Source organism: Triturus cristatus, chromosome 3_1 (genome assembly GCF_964204655.1).
Source record: "Triturus cristatus chromosome 3_1, aTriCri1.1, whole genome shotgun sequence".
Taxonomy (NCBI): Eukaryota; Metazoa; Chordata; class Amphibia; order Caudata; family Salamandridae; genus Triturus; species Triturus cristatus.
In genome coordinates this window covers 976,374,009-976,401,814 of record NC_140583.1, presented here as the reverse complement: position 1 = coordinate 976,401,814, position 27,806 = coordinate 976,374,009, and the positions used below count along the sequence as shown (strand labels likewise).

Below are 27,806 nucleotides of genomic sequence, written 5' to 3'. Positions count from 1 at the left end.
GTCTGATTTTGTGTTTATGTTTTCACATGGGAGCCATTTTCATATCGCCCAATCCGCTTCCGTCCCAACAGCATTTACATCCAATATTTTTTAAGCAATCTAAGATATTTCTGCCATTGTTCGGCGCCACCTTCATATTTCTCCCACATATGCAAGATTGTTTTTGCCCAAGTTTTCCCTGCTTTTGTTCTCACAGCGGCATGATACATCACATGATCAACCACCAATTGTATCTCGCACAAATTCTCTGAAGTGACCAAAAATGACATTTTAGTAGAAATTCTGATAAAAGTATGAACTCGCTTCATTTACGGGCCATATTGCAAAGTATTGTAACTATAGAGCTAGAGGCACCATGGTTAATTTGCAGTGCCTGATGAATACCTTCCTCTGGGGCTGCATGTGGGTAGTGCATAGGGTCAAGGGCATTACTTTACCCATTCCCTAACAATCTGACCCCTTTCTCTCCTCAGATGGAAGCCCAGATGATGAGCCGAAGAAGGGGGCAGTTTTCCAGCCTGGACGGTGAAGGAAGAGGCGTCATGATGGTCAGTTTTCTTAAATTGTTAATATTTTGATGGTATTCTTTATTTTTTCACTCATGTCATCTGTTTGGTTATTTCATGAGTAATGTTGCAGTCTGATGGTGTGGTCCATCACCATCAATAATGGAGGGGAACGCTGAATCTGGTTGGTTCAGCCATCCAACAGAGGAACAACCACACTCCAAATGCACTATTCTGTCTCTCAGGCTTTGTGAAAATACACCTAAAAGACCTTATAAACCTGAGGTAACTGGAAATGAACCAGCACGGCTAAAGTACCTGGTACGTCTTTCATAAGACTAATAAGTTAACTTGTATAATGGCCAGTGCTTAATTTGAGCCGGTGCTCTCCGGTGCTCAGCACTGGTACGTAATTGGTTTCCCGTGCTCGGCACCCGCACCTAATAGTTAACACCATACGTACAACAGTCTACCACAAGGTGGCGCCGCTCATCTGATTTAGAGTTGAGCAGAACAAGGGTTGTTTAGGAATATAATATACATTAAAATTGCTAATACCTGCCTCCCCAGCCATTTCTTTAGCTTTGGGGACCTGAAATAATCTGAACTGTCGCATTAAAATGCGAGCGAGATGGTTAGTAGTTGTTTTGGCAGCAATGACAAGGGCGATGGGTGGTGCAAGCTAGAGTGGCCTCCTTGTCAGAGCCCTGGCACTTAATATTTTACAAATTAAGCACTGATAATGGCATTTGTTCCTCCCCCTTGTTTTCACTTTTTGGGTTGGCACTTTAGGGGTTAATTAAGAAAGAGTTCTCTCTCCAGTCCGAACTACTAGCCATTTGGGTCACTATGGAGCTGAGAGCTTGGTGCCCATTGGCAGTTCACCAATAACAGAAGATGGCGACTCTTGCATTCGAAAAAACTCATTTCTGCCCAGGCTTCTACGGTTTCTTCCATGGAACAGCAGGACAGGAAAGAGGAATGACTTTCACTCCAGCTGTGGATACAACACTGTTTGAAAAAGATAGCTGACCAACATGTACACTTATTCGCTTACAGACATATACAAATATGGGTAAGACTTGGGGCAGAATGGAAATTGAACTGAATGTAGCTCTACAAGATCTTTGACACAAGTTTCTGAATTCAGTTTGCATGCCAAATGTTTACATAATTGACAAACTTTGCTCCTTCAGATCACCTCAGCTAATGAGTTACTGTTCATAGTCTCCATTTGCGTTTAAGCAAAAAACCAAAAATTGGAATGTCTAGATTATTTGTAGTCTGTGAGTTGTATTTTTTACCCCAACTCCAGAGAGTCAACATAATGTGCTGGAGATAATGATGTCCGGACAAGAGAAAGCAATCGTCCTCTCCAATATTTTTCTAGTTTGTGTCCTGATAAATGACATTTTTCCTGTGCCCAAACACAATATTACCAAATTCATTATTGTCTTATGGGTTCGTAGACAAAGCATAAAATAATTTCCAATCCCAGTCCCCATACTGTTCGATTTAGTGCATGTATGGCAGGCAGTGAGCTCTACAACCGTGAGGGGGACGAGCAAAGCTATCAATAACTCTAAATGTGAAGTCCCCATCCTCAAATTTCTAGATGTAGATAGTGGTGAACATAGAACTCGTGTGTCAGAACCAAATATTTCAGTATTTCTTAATCTGTGCATTCCTGTCTGATTTATTGTGGGACGTGTGTGTTTGTGGATTTTCTAAATTTGTGTTTGTTCTCTCAGTGGAGTTCTTGCACAGTTACTGATTACGAAATAGGCAAAGTGGACTCCGGCCTATGGGCCCCACTCCTTTCAGGACCCCCGTGACAGCGGATCCAAATAATATTGATTCGATTTTGAAAGAAAATTACATTCAAGCTTTCTTAAATTGTTTCACATTAATTTTTGAATAATAACATTAGTAATTGTTAATGTTTTGTTTTGCGTTGTAAATTTGATTTATTAAAATTGTTGGTTGGTAAAACTGAAAACCTATTAGGAGATCATTTGCGAGGGCGGCCCGAAAGGCCAGCTGCCTAGCGGCCTCCACAGGGTTTAGTCCAGCACTGTTCTTGCCTCATCAGGAAGATAGCATTCTTCTCTGAGGACTACAAGTGTGTTGAGATTGAACGTTTTGTGAAGCGGTTTCTCTTGTTACCATGTTGCTCAAGAACACGTTGATGATGAGCATGGGCGCAAGTACTGTGAAGATCCAGCCACTCAAGTCATCATGCAGTTTCATTGGTTGATTCAGGCAGCAAAGCGTGAGGCGGATTATCCTTGTCTGCCAGAATGGGCCAGTTTCAATTCTTGAGTATTGTCTTCGAGTCATGGTTGAAGGGAGACGAGGTGCTCTCTTTGTAGAGCTTCCCGGTGGGCTCGTGGCTGCTATCTCCATGTGTTGTTGTTCCAAATGGGCAGGCGTGCATTTAGTCCTACATCCTTGTTGCCTCTGCAAAAGCAGCATCCGGAGGATATTATTTATTTATTTATTAGACGGCATCCACGTTTCTATCAGGAACGTTTTGCATAGGAAATAATAATGGTACAACAAACAACGGGATGGTTACGTTAATTTAGAAAACAAATAGCAGGTGTTGTGCGGATTAATTGCGGCAGTTCTGATGTTGAAATTGCCATTTGCAAACCATTGACTTAAGTCTATAACAAATATTGCAATATTCTGCCGACAGTGAGGTCAATCTCGTCTAATGTTCTCTAACTGTCCCTTGAGGTCATTTATTCGTGTCTTTGCTACGTGGGATCTTTATCTAATGCAGACTAAACCTGAGGCAGCGGAATAATGCAGAATGATGTGATGAGGAGTGACTTCGATTCGTGCCACCATGGTGTTACTGCCAGCACAGGGAATCCTGTAACGTCACCTCGCATAAATGTAACGGCGTCAAGGCAAGCTTCTCTGAGTGTTGTCCACTCATATTGCAGAGTTGGCAGGGTCGCAGTGTACTTACCAAACCTTGGCAGGTGCCACATTGCTTCTGTGCCTTAGTTACAACAGCCACAGAACACCTAATTTGTGCTAGACGTTGCATGTGATGGGCATCAGCGTTCCTTTTTGGGTACCTATACTTATCTTTATCATAATATTTTGTCCCATAAGAAGAGATCGAAAGGCAGAAAAGGGAGAATCATGGAGGAAGAGACCACATTAAAAACAAGGAGGAAGAAGAGCACAGAACTAAAAAAGAACCTGCAAGACTGAGCTAGGGAGACAGGAAGAGGTGGTTTGTTGGAAAAAAGAGGTGTGAGGTGGAATCAAAACTAGGCAGCTTGGTAGTCAGTAATTCAGCAGTGCTTAAGGAAAACTTTGGGCCCCACTCATAGATATTTTTTTTTAAAGAAATTGAGCACCAGCACTTCTTGACCAACTCACCTTAAAGTCAAGCTCCTATATCCCAGGCGATCACTGCTGCTTCGCCACACTAGAGCTTGTATGTTTCCACATACATTGATTTGAAATCTGTTTCAATCTGTTTCCAAGTGGGTGCCCAATACAACCCAAAAAAATACACATTTCTGCAGAGTATCAAAAAAGCCAAGATTGCCCAAGGTTTTGAGTTGCCTTAATATGACTAGATATGGCAGACAAAAGTGTCCAATAGCCCAGACCTTTCAATTTCTAACCAAAATGTCATGGGTGCTGCAGAGCTTCCCGAAGATAAAGAAGCTGCGTTTGATGTCAGGAGATTATGTTTTACATGCAGGGCACAGGTGCTTAACTCCAGGAGGCCACATTTAAAACATTACACCATTAGTCTTCCTTGATTATCCATGATCAATCCTTAACATCTGTAGACAATAATATAATTGGATGTTGTTCCTTGATTATTGTAAAATAATTACAAAATTGGGAAATCTTGACTTCATCATTGCCCATCAGTTCTATATTGCTATGGACTATGCTCAATATCCATAGAAATAATTCCTGGTGCACTTCTTTAATGGGTGTTACCTTTAAAACTTCTCGACAGTACATTATTGAAATGGAACACTGCCTCTTGATTGCTCCAAGTTGGTGATCTGCATAAGTATTCAATTAATCTTGGATGTGGTCCGTGGACACCCTACCTTGCTACCTCAGACATATATTGGTCAACTATACCACTGTCTGTCGTAATTTCCTTTATATGTTGTTCACTATGTGTTTTTATTTACGCCACACGTAACTCGTGCAATTGCTGCTGTGAACTATATAAAGCAATATATATGCTGCAAGGCCAGTGCGAGCGGTGCCACTGCACCGGGAGCTGACTTCGGGGGCGCCCTGTTTGCAAGTATATTAGATTTTAGAAGAACCTTTATTTTTTTTTCCTCCTGGAGCAATTTCAGGAAACCATAAAAACATCAAGATAACTCCAGGAGATTAATGTTCTTCCTGGATCGAGATCGAAGTTTTGTCTGGTGGAAGTTTCCACTAATTGTAAGGTAACACAAAGGGTTAATATGCCTACTGCAAAGAAATTGTACTATGCAGATCACAGAGTGCATATAATAAAAATAGGTCGCTGGTTAGTGCTTTTGTTAGAGAAATCATTTTGTTACTTACAGTTTATAAGTTAAAATTCTAATATAGAGCAGTGAGCTACTAACTGTCATCAAAGAGCTACATGCTAACTGCAAGGTATAGATTAGAACTTTCTGATTCCCCCCCCCCCCAGTTTTTCATTATCCTAATGTTGCAAAAAGGGTTTATTTAGAAATTAATTATTTTTATTAAAAAGAACCCCAAGCATGGTGTTAAGTATTAAATTCTGAGTTTGTGCTTCTCCAGACGAGGATGGATGACAGGTGACTCTTACACCTCATAATCCTTTTCCTTATGTAACACTTCCTATACACTGATCTACACATGTATGATTGTCTGTGTGTATGTGTGATGTAAAATGACACCCTACACTGTTATGTGTGGTGCTACAGAACTAATTTAATGCATCTGAGAGAAAGTGGTTATGGACACGAGGGGCACTATTAAAGGGTGGTAGTGAGGGAGTCTGTGATGGAGGAGGTCATTGGGGGGCGCCAACAACCATTGTCGCACCCGGCGCCATCAGCACTAAAGCTGGCCTTGATATGCTTCATCTACCTTACAACTCTATCGCCAACATATCCTAATGTCTTTCATACACTTCGTTTACATGCTATCACTATGTATCTATATTCACCCCATATGCAACTTACATAATTGCAGCTATGCCAACTCTGTGAAGCGCTCCCATGCCCTCGGGTAATAGTTTGTGCTATACAAAACTCAATAAATAAATATGGAGCTCATGTGTCTTTGACAACTTTAGTGTGCACAATGAGACTTGGATGGGCATTTAAACAGCTCTTGGTCGTGATCAGTGTCAGAAATGTTTCTTTAATTTCAGGGCAAAAAGATTTCTTCTGGCCAGGCCTTCAGTCTGAAAAAAAGTTTTCAAGTAAGAGTGCCCTGAATATCACCCAGTCATGTAACACGAATGAGTCGCTAAATTTTGTTCAAGATTCGAGGCTCATGGCTCATCCTTTAATGTTAATAGGATTAAGATCCACTTATTTATTAATCTCACTCATTTAAAAAGCTTCATTTTCCTATAGTTAATACTTTTCGTTTGGTAATCCAGTGTGAAGTAGTGTCAGATGTCGACAGCAGATTAATTTTTTGTTGAGGATTTAAAATGCATTGATGATCAGCTCCAGGGCAGACACAACTAAGCATATTACTCAATGGTGAGTCCTTTATTCGCTTGTGAAGTCCTTGAAGTGCATAGCTCCTTGCACATTATCATGCTGTTCTCTCTAACTTTTCAGCATTACCTGACCAATGAAATCGCACATGTTGCAAAATAAAAATCCGTATTTGTAAAGCGCAAACTACTCACCCTTTCGGGTCTCAAGGCGCTGGGGGCCGTAGTGGAAATTAAGTAAGCTATTGCCCAGAGTCACATGGTGCTGAGCTGAGCTGCCACCGGAGCCGCGGATCAAACCATGAACCCTGTGCTCCGAAGTTAGCAGCCCTGGCCGCTGCACCACACCTCTCCACTACTGCAATGCACTGGCTTTCCATTGGTCGACACTCAAAGCAGTTGTACTAGTGAAATCTTTTTCTCACTGGCCTGAGGATAATACCAGCTTTGATGTTGCTTTTGAAGAGTTTGTAGAATCATCTTTTCACCCAGTAAAGAAACAAACATCCCAAATAACTGAAAATCAACTGGCGTACATCAATCCATAGCAAAATCTTGACATGCCGTGCTTCAATGATAGGGTTTCTAAGATGACTGTTGCTATAATATGTATTTTAAAGCTGTTCGTGTTTTTAGTAGTGTATACAGGTATTTTTAAAGTTAGTTACCGCTCCGGGGCATCTACCATTTTGGCTTCTTTGCATCTCAACTATCAATTTTCATTGGAACTAAAAATTCCCTTGATTGTGTAAAAGTCACTATCGCTCTTCTCAATAATAATAAGAATACATTTAAAATAAAAATGATGATAGTTTAGTGTTGGTATATATTATTATTGTTGCATTTATTAGGATGAGAAATAATAATTAAATAATTATTCTTACCTCAATAGTTTTCTTTGGTATGATTAAATTGAAAAGAGAGCACAGAGACACCCTTAGGCCACATTATTCCAGTCTAATTATAAAAGTAATCTAAGTTTGTTTTATTGGACTAATAATAATATGAACAGACAGCAAAATGCAAGAGTTTTCTTATCCCACAAAGGACATCTCTACATAGTAGTGGTAAGTGGTAGGAGGCTCAAAAATATTAACATTGTTTTTTCTCACATAGAGAAAAAAAATCTTGAATGATGGATAACATAAAAGTAGTGGATGGAAAAAGTTAAAATATTGTAAATGTTTGCTGCATATGCTGATCAAAAAGAAAGAAAAAAATATTTATATAGTTCCATCGGTGCAGGACCTGTGGCATGTAGAATCGCAGCTAATTAATATTGTGGCAATTCTATATTTGAAATAGTAATTGGAATGTATATATGTGGAGCCACTGAGCCACTATAGCAGCATTTGGGTGCTAGCCTGAAAAGACCAGACACCCCTATAACAAGGATGTCCTATGTAGGTCCAGGAGGGCTTAATCCATGACCGATTTTCAGGATATCTACATAAGATAAATGTATATATATAATGAATCAACGTGGAATTAATTTACGTATTTCAGTCAATCAATCAGCATTTATAGAGCGCGGTTCTCTGGCCCCTGGGGGTAGCTGGGTGCTGGGGTGCGAGGTCTCCATCGAAAAGCCAATTCTTGAGGAAATTGCGGGAAGAGGGAAGAAACAAGCAGAAAAAAAACAAAGGGCAGGAAAATGAGCAGTAAAGGTGAATCAGACCAGAAGAGGGCAAAACAGAGGGCAGAAAAACGAGCAGAAAGGCAAAACAGGGCAGAAGAGGGCAAAACGGAGGGCTGGAAAGCTAGCAGAAAAGGCAAAACACAGGGCAGGAAACTGAGCAGAAAAGGCAAAATGGAGGGTAGAAATATGAGCAGAATAGGTCAAATAGAGGGCAGAAATATGAGCAGAAAAAGGCAAAAGAGAGGACAGAAACGGGCAGAAAAGGCAAAACTGAGGGCAGCAAAATGAGCAGAAAGGCAAAACAGGGCAGAAGAGGGCAAAACGGAGGGCAGGAAAATGAGCCGAAACAGAGGGCAGCAGGTAGACAGGCAGGAGAAGGTAGCGGACTGTGGGCAAGCTGGGCAGGAGAACTGTCGCAGGGGGAGCTGGCACGAAGACCTGCTCAATTGGGTAGCTCTACGACCTCCATTAAGTAGGTCGTGGGGGGGCGACCGCTGGGTGGTGGGAAAAGGCAGGAGGAGGGAAACAGCGGGAAGAGGGAAGAAATTAGCAGAAAAAACAAAATAAAGGGCAGGAAAATGAGCAGAAAAGGTGAATCAGACCGGAAGAGGGCAGAAAAATGAGCAGAAAATGCAAAATGGAGTGCACAAAAACGAGCAGAAAAGGAAAAACAGAAGACAGAAAAATGAGAGCAGGAAAGGCAAAACAGAACAAGAAATGAGCTGATGAGGCACAGAGGACGGCAGCAGGTAGACAGCAGAGGGTAGCGGACAATGGGCAAGCTGGACAGAAGAACTGTCACAGGGGATCAGGCATGAGGACATAGTGGTTATCCTCACAATATGGCATGGATCTGGAGGAACACTGGACACCTAAGCCCTATACCTCCTCTGTCACATTTATTAAACTGTTATGATCTTTTTTGGAGTATCCATCTGCTTGTCATAAATTTAATAATTGCACTACCACTTTCCCCATTTAATGAATTACTCCCCCTCTGTCTGACTAACCTTCTGTATTATTGGTAAGTCTAGCCTCTGCGTGGGCATAGCCCTATTCAAGGGATTACAGTTCCGTGTTCCAGGCCATTCTAGATTATATTGCAATGTTATTGTCCCACACAAAAGTCTCCACATTCTCTGTTCAGAGAGAAGCAGCAACTGCTGGTCAGGTGTATGGGATGTGAATTGCGATGAAGTTGTACAGTCGTAATTTCAACGCCCAAAACATCTACAGCACAAGATTTGCCATCTAGAATATATATTGCATTATTCTAGACATGCCCTAAAATATCAACGTGAAAGAAATTGTCCAATCACACCATTAATCAGATGTCCATAACTATGCATAAACTGGTGTTGGAAGAGTGGATGAGCCGCAATAGAATACGAAGGGAATGCTTTTTGAGGGATTTCTAATTTGTAACATGTTAATGTAGTTAGTAAATTCAGGTAAAGATTATTGCAGTAGATATATTTTTTCTGACAACATTTGTGTAGTAGTAATATTTTATTGCCTCTCTTATATCCAACATCCCTAAAGTAGCTTGATGGCCTTCTATGGTGAAACACATGATGCTTGCTGTATAATCAAAGATGAATAGCACACATTTTGTATTTTACTACCAGAGTCTTCAATTGCTTATGCTTGTAGCAGAATCCGGTTGTTATTTAAGCTCCATAAGAGATTTAAGAATTCTCCTATCATGTATCTCCGAATGATGTTGCTCCGCAGACGGCAATGCTTGGAGGTTTGCAGTCCTATTTTGAGTGGGAGGTGAGTTTGTAGGGGTCCCTTGATCATCCTGCACCCCTCAGTCCATCCATTTGTGAGTAGTGAGAGCAAACCTCTGCAGATGCACCTCAGAAGTCGCGCCTCAGATCAGAAATGCCTATTGTATAACAACGGTGGCCCCTGCCCTAAGATGGTAGATGATGATTGTTATGATTCTTGTTGTTGCTGCTCTTCTTATTTGCTGATCTTTTCTTCATTCGATCTTGTAACGGTGTTGTGTATTCTAGGGGTGGTTGACCGTGGAAATCTCAAAATCTGTTTTTTTTCATCGCATCAGTACATAGTTTGACAACACTGATGAGAGGATGTACAAAGCTGACCATAAAACTCAAAACTTCAGATAAAACTGGAACACAATTCTGAATCCAAACTCACAGTAATAAGACAAATACCTTTATTGGAGAGTATTCATATTGTGAGGCTTTTGTACAGTTCACCGTTCTATATCTCCTTGATCAATGGCATTCTTGGGTTTATAGAGGGTAGGTGGGGTATTTCGTTTGTCAATTTTTCTGTCGGAGAGATGAGGTCATCCGCGTTCTTCCCTGTCCCGAGGGAATGTGGGTAAAGTAGCTTTTAGGGCGAGAGTTTTCCATACTCAGGTGCTTCGTAGAGGGTATATCTTGCAACGTTCAACCTTCGTCAGCTCTACCAACGTTGTCTGACTCTGTTGGGCACTTGATAGTCTTGTACTCCTCTATACTTCTTGTGTTGTTGCATGGGATCTTTATTGTGGTGTTATTGATGCTTGTTTCCGTCTGCGAGCATCTTCGTGTCCTGAGCTAGGTTGTGTTAATATCCGTGTCAGCCTAACTCTTTGTCTTTGAGGCTGACTTGCCCTCTACTCAGGGCCGGACATGGAACCCAAAGCAGTCCTTGCTATTTTGTCGGAGTAGCCCTCCCAGTGTGTTGGGGGTTGAGGGTATACTGGTGCTTTTGCTACTGGGGGCCGATATTGCAGCACCGCCGCTAAACCGGTCTCCAGAAACAAAAGCGGCCCCCATCATTCCAGCCTCCCGGGGAAATGACCGGTGCCCGTTACTAACAGTCTGGCCCTGCCTCTAGGCTCTACTCGTTCTAGCTGTATGTTGGTCTTGAGTTCCATGCCACAGTGCCCAACCCTGTAATAGTGTCTTCTGTGAGGATACGTTCGTCTCTGTGCCCGCCTATCCGTCAATGTCCTTTCACAAAGGTGTGGTGTATCTGGGCTCACTGTCCATACACAATCCCATCTCAGTATCTTCGCACACCAGGATCTCCCTATCTCAGTGTTTCCCTCTCTCCCAATGTTGTTATTTTCATGTGTTTGGGTATCTGACCAGAGATGTACTGTTCTACCTTTACTATGACATCGGGTTAACGACAATGAGCATCCCGCGCCTGAGCCAGGCACCACACTGGCATGATGACTACACTGCCTCCTGAGAACCAACATGTGGCTGGAGTGGGAACATAATGAGCTTGAAGTGTAGACTAGTGAAACATTATTTTGCTAGAGAGGTGATGTCGCTGGTCCTCGGAGATCATTAAAGCGGCAGGGGACCGCTCACCTGCATTTTCTGAGATAGAGAAAGCTGGCATCCTGAAATGATGGGTTGCCATAGCAACTTCATTTGCTCGCCAAGAATTTTTTTTAACCCTGGTGCAGCCCAAGCTCTGTGTGGTGGGGAGAGCAAGAATTGTTTTGCTTGCCGGGGTGGGAGGGACTGTGGCCTATGGTCGAATATAAAGATTCCTCAAAGGCCGTAGCATCTGGAAGGCATGGGCCTGACCCTGCCCAGCCCTCCCATCCTTTCAAGGGCACCAGCTGTGCTCACCTGAGTCCTCACCTACGCCAACACTACAAAGGCCACTACGTCGACCTGTAAAGTATTTTACAAACCGTCCTATGCATTAATAGATCATTTCATAAAATTCCTGATCAGAATGGGTCCAAATCGACCTAACTCATGAAAAGCAATGACGTAGGTTGCAAATTGCGACTCATTCCGATTGATGTCCATCACAGTTACAGATGGTGTCCATCACATCCTAGCCTGTTATGGTGAGCAGGCCACCATGTCTATGATTGCCTATTAATAAATTTCCCTTTTTTTAATTGAGCTCCTTTTTCACTGGAGGAAATGGTCTGCCTTTAAATTTAAAAGTTTTATTTTATAAATTTGAGAGTCATCAGTGGTCTTCTGGACCATCGCCTTCTTCCCTTCAATCTTTTATTCTTTTTCCATTCACAAAGTAGAAGGGGCTCTAAGGGGAGCCTTTCAACTTTGTGAATGGCTTTTCACTCCAACCTGTGAGTAAAATCTCTCATTGCTTTGTGAACGGATTTCAGTAGTAAAACATAATTACATCTCATACTGATGACGTTTTTGGGAGGGACGCCAGTCAACATGCTTCTTCCAAACAGCGAATTAACATGCGCTCGCACTAACATTTTAGGAGTCGGTAAAAGATTATCGGACCCCAAATATGTGATTTATACAGACCAAAAACCTATTCGATGACGCAAATGATGAATCTAAGTACTTGCAACCACAAAAAGGTTGGTACATCTGGCTCCATGTTCTTTAGTTTAAGACACATTTTTGCTGTGCAGTGTTCTTTGTTATAGCTTTTTCTCTTCCGAGTTCACTCTCCTAACCCCATTTCGTCTCTGGCTCCATCGGGAACCAGGCAGCAGGGATCCCTTTACACTGTCTCCTCGTCGTAGAGGAGACCGACTTGTTGGTGACAGTAAGAGGAGTGCTTGGGTGATCCCACTGCCCACCGGGATCAGTCTGTAAATTGCCCATGTTAAGAGCAGCAACGAATCCTGGCTAGGAGGCCTTCCCTAGCCAGGGCGACTAGGGAAGGCCTCCTCTTGGAGTAGGGGCTGGGGTAACTAGCCATCTTTCCCATGGCTATCAGCCCCCTCCTAGGAACCATGAATTCACTCTCTGCCAGGTCGGACCTGGTTCTAGTTGGGCTGGGAGGGGTTATGAATATCATCCTCTACAAAGAGAACCCTGGTACTTTACCTTCTACCAGGAGGGTCCGGGAAATTAACCCCTCCCCCCCCCCCCCCCTTGGTATCAGGTGCTATAGACAGACGCCCACCCTGAGAGAGGGCCTGGGAATCACACCCTCCTCCAAGAAGAGTCATGTAGCGAAGATTTCTCGTTGGGACGGGTGTAGGTTATGTCTCCCTGAATCCAGGACGAACCAGGAGAGGTATACTATTTTCAAAAACTCAGAACCAGACATAGAACATTGGAATTCATACAATGTTGAGGCGAACTATTTGTGTAATGTGTGATTGTCGACTGTCCTCTCTGAGCAGCGCACATGGATCGCAGCCCTCTGCATCGAAGACTCCAGTGTGGGTGCGGCCCATTGCCCTCATCTCAAGGTTTCTTGGGACAAAGTTGACAGTATCCAAATATGTGGCACAAACAGCCAACACCACAAACATGGCACAGAGCTCAACGCATTTGCAAGCATAGGCGGTCTGCAGGAGCACAGTCACTGGCCCACTTCTGTGGAGCAAATGAGATGAAATATAAATACATAAGCTGCGCTCTTCGCCGGCAATCCAAGGCTCTAACGAATGTGAAACAGACCGACGAGGGACCATTGTGATGGAGAAGCTCCTTCAAGTAACCTACTTTCCAGCTTTCAGCTGAATGTTCTCAATTGAGGCAATGAAAGAAGAAGGAAGCGAGAAGAGCCAAAGCCTGAAAGGTTATCGAAGCATAAGCTTTGCGACTCAAGAGGTGCAATGTGTCTGGAAGCACCTACTGATGGTCTGAGATCTTTGTACTGGTTTACCCTAGGTCTACTGACATTGTGCCATCACTTGTGGCTCCATAGAATCAACTGTGAGGGTCCGGCAACATTTTATATCTGGACATACGGCTGCCCAGAATAGTCTTATACGAGTGAGGAGAAATGTATAACTCAACTCAATAATCTGTGGACTTGGCCATAGACGCAGTCTGGATGAGTCTTATGCCCTTAGCATGTGGTTGTACTGTAATCTGGAGAAGATGGCATTTCACTGTTGACCTGGGTCTGTGGAACAACGTACGCTTGCAGGCGCCTCATGTTCTTTGATTGTGTTGCAGTGTATGTTTTGGAAATGTGGACATTCATGTTGTGTTTTTTGTTACCCAGAGGATTGCGTGCATTTCAGGAAGCACCAGTGTCTGGGGGTGATGGTATGAAGAACAATTGGGACTTCACTGCGTACAAGTGGGCGAGCGAAAAGTTGAAAAACGTTTCTTGGCTGTTATTGCATTTGCTGCTGTAATTGCTCTTGTCCAAGATTGGAGCATGACATTTTGGACGATGGAGTTTGGGGCATGCATTGTGCTGCATTCATTTCCACCATGGATTATTCCTTGATGAACCAACAGTACTTACCTGGTGGCGAGTAGCAGTAAATGAAGAAATATGGCTGCAGGGCTGGGGTGTTCATTTGTGTTATACATAGGAGTTCCACATTCCTGTACTGGAATGTGCTGTGTCCTGGCAAAACCGTGAGCTGTTAATATGTGAGCTGCTGTATAAAACTAGCCTTGCCATAGAAATTATCCACTAGCCGCTGGTATATAACCTCCTAATGTCAGTTTGGGCCAGTGGCTTTTTTCTGTTTGTTTCAGATTTGTTTTTCCAACTCTCTCTAAGCTAGGTCTACATCGGAGGATGGGGTATGGTGCATCCCACAGCGTGTTATCCCTCGTCTTGTTGGAATTGTTTCTGTATGGTCCAGTTATCTAGGGGTGCACTGTGTGGCCTCTTTTTTCCAAACAGACAGATGACTCACAGTCACACTGAAGTGTATCCTCTGTTGGGGACACATCTGCTCTGAACAGACTCCTAGATGTCTGGGGTGAGGAAGGTTGGCCACTTACTGAAAAATTATACATTTTAGGCAGAGTTTCCAATTCCATATTGTGCCTACTCCACGACACAGAATTGGTTTTTATTTATGTTAAACAGAACTTTCCCTCAGTCAGAGGTGTTTTGTCCCACTGGTGATTCTGTAGATCTCATTATCCATTGTATCTCTAATAGGTTGTGGCAAGCCAGCCAGGTGGCTGTCCTTGAACAGTGTACTAGTGATAAACAATCTGTCCCAGTACAGAACCACCAGTCTCATTGGCATGCACCATCCTTACTTAGCATAGCCGTGTGGGTGTGTCTATCTTTGCGCAGATGAATATCCAGGAAACATGAAGTCACCTTTGATTCCGGAAATTGTTACCTCATTCTTCAGACTTCTATGGGGCTTTTTTACTGCGTAGATGGTACCACTAGCTGAAAAAATCTCTGTGATCGACACACACACCCTGTTATGTGGGCAGGTTTCTTCTTGACCATGCTGAGCGGGAGAGCACCCCCTTATGGGGGGGAGTGGGTGGTCACAAATACACTCCTATACTAATGTTGGGACTGGACTCCTGTGTGATGTGGTGCTTGCTGTGGTGGCCTTTGTTCCCTTTTAGGAATTATTTCGATCTGTCTTCGTGAAGGAGGTCTAGCCTCGAGGGACAGTTCAGGGACTACTACAGCACTTACATATTTCCAGCCACTAATTATGTGAGCACAAGAGAAACCTGAATGCATCCTAGTCTATTGGCAGGGCTACTGAATTATGTGATTGTGCGGCCATGATGATTTATGCATAATTATAGATTTTCCACAGTTGCCACAAAATCCATCACCTGCTGCATAATCTGGAGATTTTAACATAAAAAAAATAGTTTCTAGCTGAAATGGTTCAAAAGTTACTAAAAATATAGCTACATGTGTTTCAGCACAGTGGATGGCCCTTTGCAAAACTGAACTGGTTACCTCTCTGTTGCTTATTGCTATATTTGGGTGTTAAACTGGTACTTGTGAGGTGTAACCAATCCCCAGAGAGTGTGACCGAGTTTAAAATGGATAAAGTAATAAAATAATATTTTAACAAAATGTGCTGCATTATGCTGCATAATTTGCCTTTTCTTGCTGCAGAATTTACTCAACCCTGCCGCATACTTTGGCCCTTTCCTGCCGCATAATTCAGTGGCTCTGTCTATAGGACCCTCAAGCTCCTTGTCCTGGGAAAATCCACGCTGGTTGATGGCAAAGGACAGGTGCGTTGGAAATGTGAAAGGTTGACACGAATGACTAATTGTGGAATTCCTCCACAGGACTGAGAGGGTCTGTTCAGTTTTAAGTTACTCAGTACCACCCCATGGCTTTAGATTTATACAAGATATCAATAACAGAGGTGTTTAAGAAAAAAAAACATATTATTCCATTCTTATCCTGCACACTTACCGACAAACACAGGTGAGTTGTCTGTTTTAGCTACAGATTCGTATAAATATTACTTGCCTTTCCATAACCCAGTTGAGTAAGGTGAAGCAGTTCAGTGCAACAATCTCTGGGGATGGGCCAAGGAAGTTCAATGTCTGTTGGCGATTTCACTCACAAGGCCTCTCAAGGTTTGGGGTTCAGGTTAGAACGAATGGATACAGTACCCACCCAAAGCAGTCTTTAGTGCACAGAATCACTTTTGCTAAAAGTCTCGGCCTTTGAGATTCTCCCTCCTTACAAGAGAAGGAACCAATGGCTTCACGTTTATTCAAACGTACTATTTTATTCTGTCATAATACCCAGCATGCAACAGCGACCCGAGTTCAAGAGGAAGCTGGGGCCGGGCCCTGGGTGGAAAATGGCTGAAGTCCAAAGCGCGTGTGAGTTTATGATTTCCACAGCAGCCATAACATACGGTGAGACAAAGCCAGTCTCATTCCCACGCCTGGGAATGAGGGAGTGGAGCTGCAGTCCAGAAAATATACACGAACGGCACATTTCTAGGTAGTTCCACTGGCACAGTTTACAACAAGGATTACAAGTTCGGCTTAACTCTTGTGAACACACACATGTGCTTCTGGTATCTTTTCTTCTCAGGTTTTTGTTACAATGGGTTTCTTCAATGCAGATCTTGGGGTAGTTGTTATTCATTTAATGGAGTACTGTCCTGTGTAAGGTTTTGAAGAAATATTTGCCATGTGCATTTATATTTGAGTGATTGAGCCGAAATGATTTGTCATTTTTTTTGTTACACAAAGTCAAATAGTTGTCTGTTGGCCAGCAGTAGCTGTTGGGGACATCCTGTTGCTCCTTATAATGCTCAGCAGGTGTATTGCTCTTGTGTTGGCATGGGTGTATGGTCCTAATTTTTTGTTGGATCTATATGAGTTAGTTTGCCCAAGGAACATTGGAGCACCTCTGTATGACTCTGTTTCTGATAGATTGGAGAACATGTTGATGAAAATACCATCTCTTGTGATAATGTATTAGTCCTGAAGAAGTTCCAATATATGAAGGAACGAAACATGTTGACTGATTTGATCTTTTATGAAATGAAGAATAAAAGGGGATTCTAGATTGGATGACAGTCTATGGGGCTGATTACGATGTTGTTAGGAAAGCATTCCCAAAGAATCGGGTTAGGAATGCTTTCCTAATGATTTATATTTGGGGAGTCCTACTGACCGATTACGATGTGTCCGATGCTTACGGACACGCTTTGGAGAGATTCCCATTGACTTCAATGGGAGCCATTGTACCGGACTCGAACACAGTCTCCCATTGAAAAAAGGGGTGGTTGGGGAAGACCTTGCACCCTGTGGCAGGCTCCTCATGGGGCCTGCCACATAGTGCATGCTTGGGAAGAGGGGTCCTTTAGGATGCATTCGGTCACCTCTGGGTGAAGGGGGGGGGCCCGCAATGAGCCCCCAAAGACTGATTCCCAAAGCTGTTTCATCTCGGACAAACCGATTTGGAACGGCTAGCCAAAGTGGTCATTGTACTCGCTCGTTCGGAGACCGTCTCCATTGGGCTGTACGATTCGGCTCCGAATGACTCGGGCAACCTGAATCTCGTTCGGAACCGATTAGGACAGCTCGGATGGTTTCCTCGCATCGTACTTGGCCGTCCGGAAGGTTGACCGAATCGGTCAGAAACAAGGATTCCAAATCGGATTTGACAATACCGGATCCAACCTGGAGCCCTTCCTAACTAAATCCTAATCGGCCCCTATGTCTTGATACTTTTACAGTGTGCTCTCCTTACCTTTGATTTAACCTCGTTCCTGGAAGTGATTGAAAGTTGTGTTGCCTCCCAACTTTCTGTACACATCCAACTGAACAGTCTCTGTCACTTTTCTGTCTGGATTGTGACCAGGTTGCAGCACAGAAGCTGCCCATCTACAAGTTACCCTCCGCTTACTGAACTCGGGGCACTCCATCTTACTAGTATTCTAGATATATCAGTTCCCTTTGATAGGTCAGTCACATATACCCCTTTCAATATCCTTAAGATACGAATGGGCGTTGAAGGCATGGTTTTAAACTGGTCGTAGTTTTATCTATCAAAATGAATTCAAACTATCACATTTGGCAATTTTTATTTATTTATTTTTTATCCAACAATGTCAGTGTATAACTAGAGGTTCTCATCCTGTTGCCAGCTCTTTTTACTCTTTATCAGGACCCATGTGAGGTTCTGCTCAGAAAATCTGGGATATTGTAGCGTCAATTCGCCAGCAATATCCAGATCTATCTGAAGATATTGTTCCCAAATAACATTTCTCTTCTCTCAAATACCCTGCAATAAAAAATGCAATGATGAATTTCGAGCCATGGCCTACAATCAAAAACTCAAAAACAGAGTTCCTTTCAATCTCAGCTAAAAAGTCCATTCTACTGTAAACCTTGTATCACGCATGTTCTTTACTCTCCTCAATTGTAAGCCGGCAATCTTGAACATTGCCAAATGTCTGCCATGGCCAGGAATGCACTGGTGTATCAGACAATTTACTCCTGACCATGTTTTGAAGCTTTTACCTATGGCACTTGTTCTTTCCAGACTCAAATAAGGGTTTTTTCTCCTCACCGAGCTTCTTAAAGTTCATTTAGCCCTCCTTAGGTCGGTTCTACATGCTACTCCCCACTTTGTTTTGGGATGCAAGTGACTCAACCAGATTAGTGTGGTTCAATTGTGTCCCATTGAAGCAAGAGCACAATTTACAGCCACAAATATTTGCTATTTGGCACAGAAGCTGATAATCTCTGGTGGTTAACTGGGCTCAACAAATACTCAATCCTTTCTCCTGCAGCATTCTACATTTGAGCAAGAATGGCGAATAAGCAATCCTTCTGCCAGAATCTGGAATTCACTCCCACTGGATCGCTATACCAGCCCTTGTCTTGCAATTTTCGAAAAATAACATAAATTCCGCCTATTTGTGGTTACATTTTTTGTTGTTGGTTGGTTCTTACACAGAAGTGGACTTTTCATCTTTATTCTCTTTGCTTTATAACCTACATTTAATCTGTTCTGAGCCTGTATCCTACTTGTTCAATTCTTATATCAGTATGTATTTTTAGGTCGAGCCTGGGCAGCGCATGCGCTTCTCTATGAGGCATGCTGTATTGAGGTATGCAATAGGAGCGCTCGGCCCATTTCCCGCCCATCTTTTCAATTGGCTCCTGTTACTTTCCTTTCAAAACCGTTGCTTTTGATTGATAAATAGGCGTAGTAGTCCCTTCTTGGTACCGCCTTGACTGCATTTGTAACCTCCCATAAGGACTGGACTTTTTACTTGTGTTGTTACACGGTCTGCTTTATCTACTTTGTGAGCACTATTTTCTTTAATGATCTTCCAGAATTCCACCCACGACGTGCTTTCCTACAAGGCAATACGTCGCCCGCTTTTATATTTGTAATAGTAATTGCTGCGGGTCCGCTTTAACTATAGCAGCCGCGTTCATTTATTTATTTAATTTGCAACGCGATCCACTTTAACTATTACGCCCACGCTTATTTATTTAATTTGCAGCGCGGTCCGCTTTAAGTATAGCAGACGCACTTCTTTATTTTATTTTCCAGCGTGTTCCGTTACGCGTTTTTGTTATTTATTTTGGGTGAAAGCGCTCCATACCGCGCTTTCACTTTAATCTTGTCCGCGCCCCTTTCTTTAGACGCTGCTCACTGTAACCTGAATGTGGAGAGCAGCGTCTAAAGAAAGGGGCACGGCCACCATTAAAGTGGTCTCGCATTTGCGAGAGATTGAGATATTGGCTTTAAAAATAACAATGCCTTTTATATGTGTGTTGGGTTTAAAAACACATAAATAAAAGGCATTATCATTTACAACGCCAATAACTTAAACTCTCACAAATGCGAGACCTATTGCATTGCAAATGCTTGTTACCTGGGCTCTTGGGCCATGTTTGCGCCACAGAACACTGCATGAATAAACATGCATATGTTTTCTGTTACCTGTAAGCGGTGATGTGTTCTATACTCTGAAGTGCTCAGCGTTTCTTGGTCCTGTCCTGGGTATGTGAGGGCACATGGTGTGTTTCCATATGCGTGTGTAAGGAGTGCGTTTTGTCAATGGCGATTAAAGTGAAAAACCTGTAAGCGGTGATGTGTTCTATACTCTGAAGTGCTCAGCGTTTCTTGGTCCTGTCCTGGGTATGTGAGGGCACATGGTGTGTTTCCATATGCGTGTGTAAGGAGTGCGTTTTGTCAATGGCGATTAAAGTGAAAACCAGAAATCCGATTGACACCACACCCTGGCACTTGCAGGAACGGAAACCATTAATATGAATGAGAATAAATATAGCTGGAGTCCTCCATAGGGGGCATTTTACCATAAGGATCTGGGCCGCCGCTCCCCTTCTCAACACATAGGGACTATTATTTCTTGTGTTCTAGTAACCAAGACCCCAGAGGCGGCTTCGAGTAAAATGCCTGGGAAAAGCCTCCATTCTGTGGTTTGAAACCTGTTAAATTTAATTACCCTGTCTTTACGATTGCAGTAAAATCCCAGTTGTGCAGAGAGGCCTTCCCCAAGCCGCATAACGTCAGAGCAGCCGTGCAGCTGCAGGCTGGAGGAGGAGCTGGGGGTGCCCAACAGGAGCAGCTGAGGTGTAACCGGGGCCAGTGGTGTTATGTGACAGGGAGGACCACATTATGTGGCAGGGTTGACTAAATTATGCAACAAAACAAGTCAAATTATGCATTTTCTTGTTTTTTTATATTACCTTTTTTGATAATATTACTTAATTGTTTTGTCATTTTAGCACATCAACCCTGTCTGCACAGTGGTTTCACCTCATTAGTACCAGTTTAACACTCAAATACAGCGATTAACTACTGAAAGCCGATCAGTCACGTTTGTGAAGGGCTGTCCATTGTTTAGCATCACATGTCGCAATTTGTTTTAGTTACTTTTGATCTGTTCGAGATAAATGCTTTTTTTGGATAAAATGTGTAAACTATGCAGCAGATAATGGATTATTATGTGGCAAATACGGTAAAATCTATAATTATAGAGAAAATGGCTTGGCTGCAGAATCACTTCATTTCAGTGGTCTTGAGTGAAACTTTAAGACCTTGTAGAGGCGTCCAGAAGAGTTAAATATGAGGTAGCCCCTACCAAAACTGTAGGCGGCATGAAGGTTCGACAGAGAGGTAACTTCAGTAGAGGTGCTACCTGGGGTTATGCACAGCATGGATAACTGGGGTATGTCTCTCAGCTCCACTGAGGTGCTCAGTATTGATGGCAGGCAGACTACACCCTGCGGTAATCCCCTGACTCCGCCACCCCTGAGAGACCAGCATTCCACAAATTCATGCCTGTGATGCGTCTGTCGAGAACCCACAAACAGGAACCTAGTCAAGCCTTTCTCTTATGAGAAATACTTTTAGTTTGGTTCTACAGAGAAGGGTAATTGACTTCTGGTAGGTAAAACTGTCAGTCAACCAGCTTTGTTGGCTACAAAACCAAAATACCCAACCAGATGTTATCAATCAGAGGGTCGATGAAATCCTTAATGTAGGTGATGCAGGACTGGAAAATGTCGGCCCCGGGGAGGTGACGGTTGCAGACTAGTCTTTCCCCAGGGTGCTTCACGCTGACAGGCACAGGACAGGGTGGGATAGGATAGTTAAGGGGAAGGGACAGGTAGTTAGGGTGCTATATAGGTGTCAGGAAGGATGTGTCCAACCTCTTTCTGACTCCAAGCACCACCGGGAGGGAGCAAGTTTAGGCAGGACCACCCAGCCACCCTACATGTTGTGGGATGTTGGTTGTCTGCTTTTTCTGCAGTGTTTTGCTATTTTATGGCAGGTTGCAGAGCATAGGCGGTATTCTGGAGGGTAGTGAGTCACATGCGGTCATATCCACCCCTCGTGGGGTGAGAAAGGAAGCACAGGTGACTGCAGACAGTGAGTGGGATATGTCGATCATGGGTAAGATGTTTATAGGAGGATGTTTGGTACGGCAAGTGAGAGAGTGACGGTATATGCAAAGAGGTCAGTGAGTGAAAGTGGGAAGTATGTATCAAGGCACCTGGGCTTTGGGATGGGACGTATGTGAGGTGGGAATGGTGGGTGGGAATGGAACTGTCATGTTTATTGTCATATTTACGGAGTTTGAGGTATTGTTAATGTTAATAAAGTTGAATAAATGTTGCAACCCTGTCCTAATATATGGCCTTTTACTCTAAATTAACGGCATGGCATGTGGATATTGCACAAGAAGAACTTGACCTTTCCTTGGCTATGCCATTTAATAATAGTATAAGTCAACACACTCCAAAAGGTGCAGAAATGCAATACTGAGGCCTAGTCGGGGACATGTCCTTTCTTATAATCTTGCAGACCAGCCCACCTCTGCTGTAGTGATGAGCATAGGAAAGTTTAACGCCATTTTTCAACATATACTTACGAGCTGTGCGTATCCTTCACATGCACGCATTCAATTCCGTCCGTTCCCCATTTACAATCACCAATGCGTCATTGATCCGCACGTCCGGGGACGGAGTAGCAAGTGCTTGGCAGAATACGTTCCCTTCACGTCACAGCTGCTTCCTAGACCCGCATTTTATTGAGCTGTGACGGTAGGACCAACCGGAGCCGGTCACGCGGGACGCACGTTTGAGAAATCAATTGCGTATGTTTCCCAGCCGTATCCACATGATAAATTACTCCTTCCCAGAATCTGAGTCTTTCTGTCTTACAACTTCACAGCAAATGTGCTGAAGAGACACATTTCTGACAGGCCCTGTGCGTGAGGCGATCTCACTCTGAGCCCGGTCTGACTGTTGCTATTGGATTTCACATTCCCAGGCCGGGGTTGTTTCATTTCAGTTTAGTCAGTTATTAAGATTAATCAACGCAAAATATGCATGAAAGAATGCCGTTACCCAGGGGTGGGGGGAAGATGTGAGGAGAGGGTCAGTTTAGTGACTGAACTGAACATCTTATCTCTGCCTGGACTGGGAAACCCACTTGTACTTATACGCATATTTAGGTCTCGCCTGACCCAGCGCATGCGCTGGTCTGGCGAGACTTATTGAGAGGGCTCCAAAAAGTGCTACCAGGCCAGCCTAGAGCTACAGTGCATGTGCCCTGGCGCGCGCGCCGCGCTTTACCGCAATTACTTTCACGGCCGCTTTGATGTTTGATCGTGATCGCGATCACTTTCACTTTCGCGGCCGCACAGCCGCTTTGCATAGCTAATAGTTCTTGCTTTTGGGACCTTTTAATTATTTAGTTATGCAACTGTTGCATAGCTAAAAACGTATAAGGTCCCAAAGGCGAGACCTATTGGCTATGCCAATGCTTGTTTGTTTTGTTTCTTTGTTACATATTTAGTCTTCCATCTCTGTACCATAACTGAACAGGGGCGGCTCCTCCGCATCGCCCCACTGGCTCAGAGCCAGCAGATGAAAAATAAATCAATATCTAGAATTGTTTTAGTTTTAACCCCTTCGCTGCTGCGGACATTCCGCTGCAGCGCTGGGGGGGGCAGGGGGGCAGCGCGGCGGGCCTGTGCTCATGACGGAGCCGCTCCGTCATGAGCCACAGTTGAGCTGTGCTCATGACGGAACGGTTCCGTCATGACTCCGCCCATTTGCGTTGTCGCCCCGCACAGGCGGGGAAACAGCGCCGCGCAGGCGGAGCGGCCGCCGGCAGGATTGTCATGACGGAACCGTTCCGTCATGAGCACACGACAACCGTGGCTCATGACGGAACGGTTCCGTCATGAGCAGGGAAGGGGTTAATTTGCCGTCTCCGAGCCAGCGTGTGCAGGGAGGGGTGTGGCTAGGGGTCAAGGGAGGAGGACTGGTTTGTGCACTTATAAATGCCCATGTGTGTTTGGCCGGCTATCTCAGTCTGGCCAAACACACATGCGCACTTAGGTTTCTCCAACCGGGCTGCGTTGAACAGCCGGGTTGGAGAAACAGCACTGACAGCACTGACTCCCTGTCCTGTGCGGGGCGTCAAACCAGCCCGCTCAGGCCAATCCCTGTGCTGCGCTCATAGCATGAGAGCCGCGCGGGGATTGCACAGGGATTCTCTGCTGTTGTCCTGCTGTCTGTAGGGGCCAGGAAGCAGCAGAACACGAGGTGTGAGGAGCAATGGGGCGGGTAGCTTCTGGTAAGTGTTTTTTCTTCATTTTTAACCCTCCCTCCTACTTTCCCCTGCGCCTCCTCCAACCACCTGACCACCATTTCATTGTGTCAGCCGCCACTGTAACTGAACAATTAAACATCTGCTTTCTAACCTTGAATTAGCGTTTAAAGTGGTAATATTCACTGAATCAATTAACTTTTCTTTTCGATTGTGATTATACGGCATATTGTTGCATTAAAACACAATTACTTTTTTTACAACAGCGGAAGTGTGATGCATGGAGCAATGGTAAATATTTCTCTGAGTCCCAATGCTTAATTTGTAAAAATATGTGCGCCAGGGCCAAGGCTATTCTACTGCAGACCGCACCACCCACAGCTGCTGCCACTGTTGCAGTGCTAGCATCACCTACTTACCCTCACACTTAAGCAAGTGTGACATTTTGACTATTGCAGGTCACCCAAGCTGTAGGATATGCAAGTTTAATCATTTTCATAATAGACTGAACTTCTAAACACTATTCCTGTGCTAAAAAAACGGGATGAGATTGCTGGCTTATGGTATACACTAATAAACAAGTTCAGTGTTTAAAGTAAGTGCTGATACCAAGCACTGGCACAAATTAAGCGCTGCTCTGAAATTGTGCAATATTAAGACATTGTGAGGGCCTTTGGTTTTGAGTAATAGTATTAACAGGTACAAGACATATGAAATATTGGACTTGTCTGCAGGTTTGGAACTCTTTCTTATGGGAAAGTGAGTACATATTTTGCTACATTTTATGAAATAGCGTGAAATAATCCTTCAGAGCAAAATCGCGTTTATGTGTATCTCGCCAGAGTACCTCTATGTAAGGGTGACCACTTAAGGGCAAAAACTCAGCAAAATGCCTCCGTGTATAATTTTGAGGCATTCTTCGAAATTCGCAAATTGCAAAACGTGGGCATTTTGCAAATTTCACTGGCGTAAATACATTTTTGGCAGGCCTACTTTCAGTTAGGAGTTCCATCCCAAAGAGGAATCATATCTCAGTGGTGCAGTACAGCATTTGGGCTGGCTCCAATGAGGATACTCATGATAGGGTCACAGTCCTTGTGTCTCAGCAGCCTTGCAAGGCCATCAACCACAACATCCTGCTGGAATGTCTGGAGGTCAGCTGCTTCCAGGAGTCTGTCTTGCTCTCGTTTGTCATTTTTTTGGGGGCTGCCAGAAGCTCAACTTTTTCCTTTCCTCCTTTCACTTCTAGTAAGTGTCTTTTTTCTCGTGTTTGGGGTCACCCCGTTTCTTCAGACTAGTTTAATGTATATTCTGAGCTTGTGACGTTGAGTAAGCCATCACGTGAGCTTCTTCATCTTTACACGTATACTAACAACACCCAGCTCAAGCTGAATCTTAAATGGGAGCATTAGGCAGTGGTGCGGCCTATCCCGCCATCTTTACATGTATGTTGACAATACTTGTGTTAGAGGGGTTGTGGCATGGCGTAGCCTGCTCTCTGGGCGCCATCTTTACATGAATGCCTATGACAACTCTTATACGTTGGCTCAGCAATATCAAGTCTCTTGGTTTTGAATAATGAGCATTCTTGCCCTCTACCGGAGACATTGATCAAACTTGTTCTGACCCCTTCTCATGTTAAATTGTAAACCCATTTTGAATATTTGTATATACCTTATCTACACTTATTTCACTGTACTATATGTCACTGTTTACTTTTGACAGCCTGAGGAATTTAATTAAAATAAATATTCTGATTGAATCTGACACATATGAAGTATTTTTCGCATGTGTTCCTTTGGTATCTAAATTGAGTGATACTATTAAAATAGTATATATTAGTGTGAAGTTATCAGTCTTACACCCTACGGAACCGCTGTAGTTTTGTTGTGTGAATCTTAAATGGGAGCATTAGGCAGTGGTGCGGCCTATCCCGCCATCTTTACATGTATGTTGACAATACTTGTGTTAGAGGGGTTGTGGCATGGCCTATCCCGCTCTCTGGGCGCCATCTTTACATGAATGCCTATGACAACTCTTCCTGAATCTTCACAGAGCTATGGAAACCTCAGTGGCAAGTTCCAGGATGTGCACAGCTGTGACAAGGAGCTCAGTGTGCACTTATTGACTCATGTGGTACACATCCTTTATGGAACTCATTTGCGGTAACTAGTGGAACCTTGTGCAACCAATATGTTCTTGGTTTCCAAGATGGAAATTGGCCACGGAATAGAAAACCTGTTAATTTGGCTTCCTTTTAATGTTTCATTTGGAGTTTAACCTGTCTTGCTCTCTGCTGTGTTTACTCTGTTTGTCATTTCTATTGTCAATGAAATGTTTTTTGAAAGTTCATACTATATAACTACAGACATACAAGCATGTGTACTTGCATACATGAAATCTCACCGCTTTACATGTACATCAAACATGTTTTGGCGAAATATTTCTTAATAAAGGACTTGCCTTCTTCAGGGCATCAACATAACCGAGGTAAAATAGTCTACAAAAAAATTGGTTGGAGTCAGTAATTTAATACAGCACACTTCAAAAGTCGTTAACAAATTTAATAAAGTGGAAAGCAAAGAAGAAAATGTCAACACATCAGTAGCCAAGTTTATAAATAACGGAGTGTAATCATCATGACGGCATCTCAAACCCTGGTTCAATTTGGAAGTGTAAGACTATTCAGTCTTCAGTTATGGTGGAATACTATTAGTACTAATGTAAACATTTAAATACAGTTACACTTAGATTGTGTCCATATTTGCTTCAATCTATTTTGTTCAAATGTGCTTAAATTGAGGTTTTTGCAGTAGTCCGCGCCTCAGGAAGACCTATGGAAGTAGCACCATAGAGCTACCGTAAGCACAGCTTGCGGCAAATGAGAATATTGGCATGGGTTTGAGTATTTCCTCATAGCGTTGTTCATCACGAGCAGCGATATTTCTATAGTGCTGCAAACCCCAAGCCCTGCTAGTGGCAGACAGATGTTTCTGCTGGTATGGGGCGGGTACATATTGGAATAACTCCGAATCAATATTTTACTTCATGGAGGGACTCTTTGAACCTATTGTCCACAAACTTCTTAATATAATAAGCTGTCTGTAATAAAGTAAATCCACACCAGATGAAAATATGTGGTAAGAGGTATTTATTACAGCCTCAACCAACAGCCAGCATATCAACTGTCATCATAGAACCCTCACATGACAGAACCTCAGAACAAGCTGGTTCCATGCCTAGTGTTCTGGCATGGAGCCATGTTACATCATTACACTTCTTCCTCTTTACATTAGAACAAAAGTAACATGAGAACAATAAACACATTTGAACAACAAGAAAAAGAAGGTAGAAAGAACTACACAAAATCACGTAAATGCAAAGGAAACCTGCGTGTTCTGACACCCCTACAAGTACTATCAGACCTTACATCAATGTCTGAGGGAAAACGATAAGAAGTATCATCCCTCCTGTCGGCCACACCACACCCCCGAAAATGTGCTACACGACTATGATTCCAGATGCGACCATCATCCGTCTTGACAGCATTTTTAAACAGCTTAATGATAGTTTTTGGAGAGGTATATTTTGACCAATTTTGACACCCAACAGGAGCTCTGACCTTTACTTTATCTCCAACCTCAAAATTTGTAACTTTCGCATTATTCCTTCTATCAACATAAATCTTCCTTTTGTTTTGCAGAGA

General features: G+C 43.3%; 1 protein-coding gene across 1 annotated transcript in view; it reads left to right on the top strand.

The window, feature by feature from the left end:
• The window catches only part of SDC3 (syndecan 3), a 410,885-nt gene that overhangs the window by 137,160 nt on the left and 245,919 nt on the right, over positions 1–27,806 (top strand). The window contains exon 2 of the mRNA XM_085645626.1: positions 474–548. Within this exon, the coding sequence (XP_085501752.1) occupies positions 474–548 (75 nt within the window). The remainder of the gene's footprint in view (positions 1–473; positions 549–27,806) is intronic.